General features: G+C 38.3%; 1 protein-coding gene across 1 annotated transcript in view; it reads left to right on the forward strand.

Moving 5' to 3' along the window:
* The first annotated feature begins 130 nt into the window (after positions 1-130).
* NDUFA5 (NADH dehydrogenase (ubiquinone) 1 alpha subcomplex, 5) overlaps positions 131-2,980 on the forward strand; it is a 4,225-nt gene continuing 1,375 nt past the window's right edge. Inside the window, exons 1-3 of the mRNA XM_009332269.1 lie at positions 131-256; positions 1,856-1,972; positions 2,700-2,765. Of these exons, the coding sequence (XP_009330544.1) occupies positions 191-256; positions 1,856-1,972; positions 2,700-2,765 (249 nt within the window). The 5' untranslated portion in view covers positions 131-190. The remainder of the gene's footprint in view (positions 257-1,855; positions 1,973-2,699; positions 2,766-2,980) is intronic.

Genomic DNA, 2,980 nt, shown 5'->3' on the forward strand with positions numbered 1-2,980 from the left:
TAATGTGAGCTGCTCCCTCTCTTCGCGCTCTCCCTCCCCTTCTTGTGCGCCGGTCAAAATACTGCAAACCGTGGGCTCGCGTGTGTGTGGTGGGAGGCAGAGCCTCAGGTCAAACAATGGTCCCTGTCAGGTGTGTGTTGAGCTAAAACATAATAATCAGCGTGGAAACGGACGCTTAGGTATATTAAATATGTTTATGTTCTCTACGCAGACCACTGGACTTGTAGGATTGGCTGTAGCTGAAAACCCTCATGAGGTGTGTCACGTGTCTTGTTCGGTATTTAATGGCAATTGTCAGTGAGAGCAAAGCTTTTTGTTATGTGTTTGCATATGTAGGTACGCTGTGTACCTTAAAGCGGTGCCAACTTAATAATAAGTGAGAAAATGTTCCAAAATGATAAAGGAAGAAAATTTAATTCTTAAAGGTCTAATTCATATCATTAGGAGTTATTTTGCACATGTAGTTTTTGTTGCACGTGCTGATTTCAAAAACCTCCTTGGTGTAAGTACGTTTGTGAACCAATATTTGATTTCTCTCATCTCCAATGCAAAAGCAAAGAAGTCTTTAAATTCAGTTCTTCATAAATGTAATTTCTACTTCACAGGCATACAGATTTTTGCTGCCTTGCCATATTGTGTTTCCAACAAGTACTGAAATAACTTGCACTAAGGGGGATAGGCAAGCTTTACGTGATAGAGGCTAACCATGTCGCACAAAGCCACATCAAGGCCCTGTGATGGCAACCACTGTTGAGACTGGAATGCTTCAGTGGTTCTTGGGAACCACATTAGGTGGTTCTTGTAGCAATTTGGTACTTTCTTTTTACCTCCTCAGGCTCAGTAATGAAAGTATGTTTGCTACATCTTGCTTGCTTATTCAGGAGGCACGAGCTTTGAAAGGACTTCAGTAATTCTTCAATTTCTCTGCTTTGAAATTTCCGGCTATGCAACAATTGTGTTTCAGAAATGCTTTTGCCACCAATAGCTAGGAATACTGTCAAAAAGAACCATTGAAAAAATCATTATTGTTCTGTACAAACGATTCTAGCTCAGTCTGCAGCCTTGTCAGACACCTTCTGGGTGAACTTACTAAATTTTAGGGTTTTTTCAGTGACTTAAAGCCAGGAGTAAAGAAATCAACAATGCTTTAGTTGAAGTATAGATTCTGTGCCAGTCCCCTGTTCGTTTCCTGTTTTTTCTTCTTTGTATTTCTTTGACTTCAGTATTCTGCTTCTATTTCTTATCGTTCCTCTAGGGCATCCATTCCTCTTCAGTTAGATACAGTTATCCAGCCAACATACGGCCCAAAAGCTGCAATTTCTTCACCCCAGTGTGTCCTTTATCACTGCATTTAAATCCAGCAATAAAAGTTGCAGGTTTTAGTTTAATTTAAATCTGTCTGTCACTCAGAATTTTGTACCAGCATGAGAAGAAGTGCCAAAAAAAAAAAAATCTCATTATGTTTTGATAGCTTACGTACTACTTCATCTTTCCCAGGTAATTTTTCAGAAACTGATGGTTTAGACATGAATTTGCCTCATTTTTTAAGAGTATGGTTGGTATTAGAAACACGGCTTTTGTTGTTTCCATTTTGTGTCAAATGTACTTCAGATTGCAACTTTTTTTTTCTTTGAGGAATCTGACAGTGGTAACTTCCCAGTCCTGATAAATCCCAGTCTTACCCAAGACAGAGTTCTGTGGTTCAGACTTAGTTATTTTGTTAATCCTACATTTCTGGATTGAATACCATAACCCTCTATATTTTGTGTTTAGATAGTTAGCTAGTAGGTTAAGTAGGACAAGAAGTTAAATAATTCTAGTTGTGTATTTTAACCATGTCTTGTGATCACTTCAGCGCCTGCGAATATTGTACACAAAAATCCTTGGTGTCCTGCAGAACATTCCCAAAGATGCAGCATATAGGAAATACACTGAGCAGATTGTAAATCAGCAATTTAATTTGGTGCAAACAGTAAGTACAGTGCTGTTTTATAAATGTTACGCATGAAAAGATTTTTAGGATGAGAAGAATGATTTTCAAAACGACTGACTTTTTCAGGAGTATATGTAACTTTCAGGTATCGGTTCAGAAATAATTGAAGTCTTGAGGTTTATTTTTGTTACTGACTGGAATATTTTGATGTTATATTAAAAAGAATTGTTAATTTCTTACTGATGTTTTCTGTGAAAATTAGAAGAAAACATCGTTTTTTGAAGATTTGTAGAACAGTGGTAATTTCCACACACTTGCACAAAAAATGCATGTGCTCGTATCAGTGTAGTATCTTAGAACAATCCTTGCCTTTGACATTTTAAAACACGTTTTGGTACATTAAACTATGCAATAGTGGTATTGTGTATTTCAGGTGATAATTGGAAGGTTGCATACCATTTTATAAAAAGCTAAGATCAAAATTTTCTTTCAAGATACATACTAAAGCCCTTAGCTGCTAATGTTTCTTTGGAGGTCATTAAATAGTACTCATTTTTTGTATTTATCATTGAGAGTTTGATGTTTGCTTTCCAATAAGAACAGTGTGTGAGATTTCTTTGATAAAGCAGAATGACAGAAACCAGCTAATTTGATGGTTGAGGAAGACTAGAGTATGATCTGGTTAAATTATCGTTTTCATGCTGTATCTGGGCTTTCTACTTCTCACTGAAACTAAATATTTATTTATATGTATTTGAATACACAGGAGACTGATGTGCAAAAACTACAGGACAAGCTGAATAGTGGACACATAGAAGAAGTCATTGTACAGGTAAACAGTTGGGCCGGAGTGTTGATCTGCTTGAGGGTGGGAAGGCTCTGCAGAGGGACCTGGACAGGCTGGATCGATGGGCCGAGGCCAACTGTATGAGATTCAACAAGGCCAAGTGCCGGGTCCTGCACTTCGGCCACAACAACCCCATGCAGCGCTACAGGCTTGGGGAAGAGTGGCTGGAAAGCTGCCTGGCGGAAAAGGACCTGGGGGTG

This window comes from Pygoscelis adeliae, unplaced genomic scaffold, assembly GCF_000699105.1.
Source record: "Pygoscelis adeliae isolate BGI_AS28 unplaced genomic scaffold, ASM69910v1 Scaffold9, whole genome shotgun sequence".
Taxonomy (NCBI): domain Eukaryota; kingdom Metazoa; phylum Chordata; class Aves; order Sphenisciformes; family Spheniscidae; genus Pygoscelis; species Pygoscelis adeliae.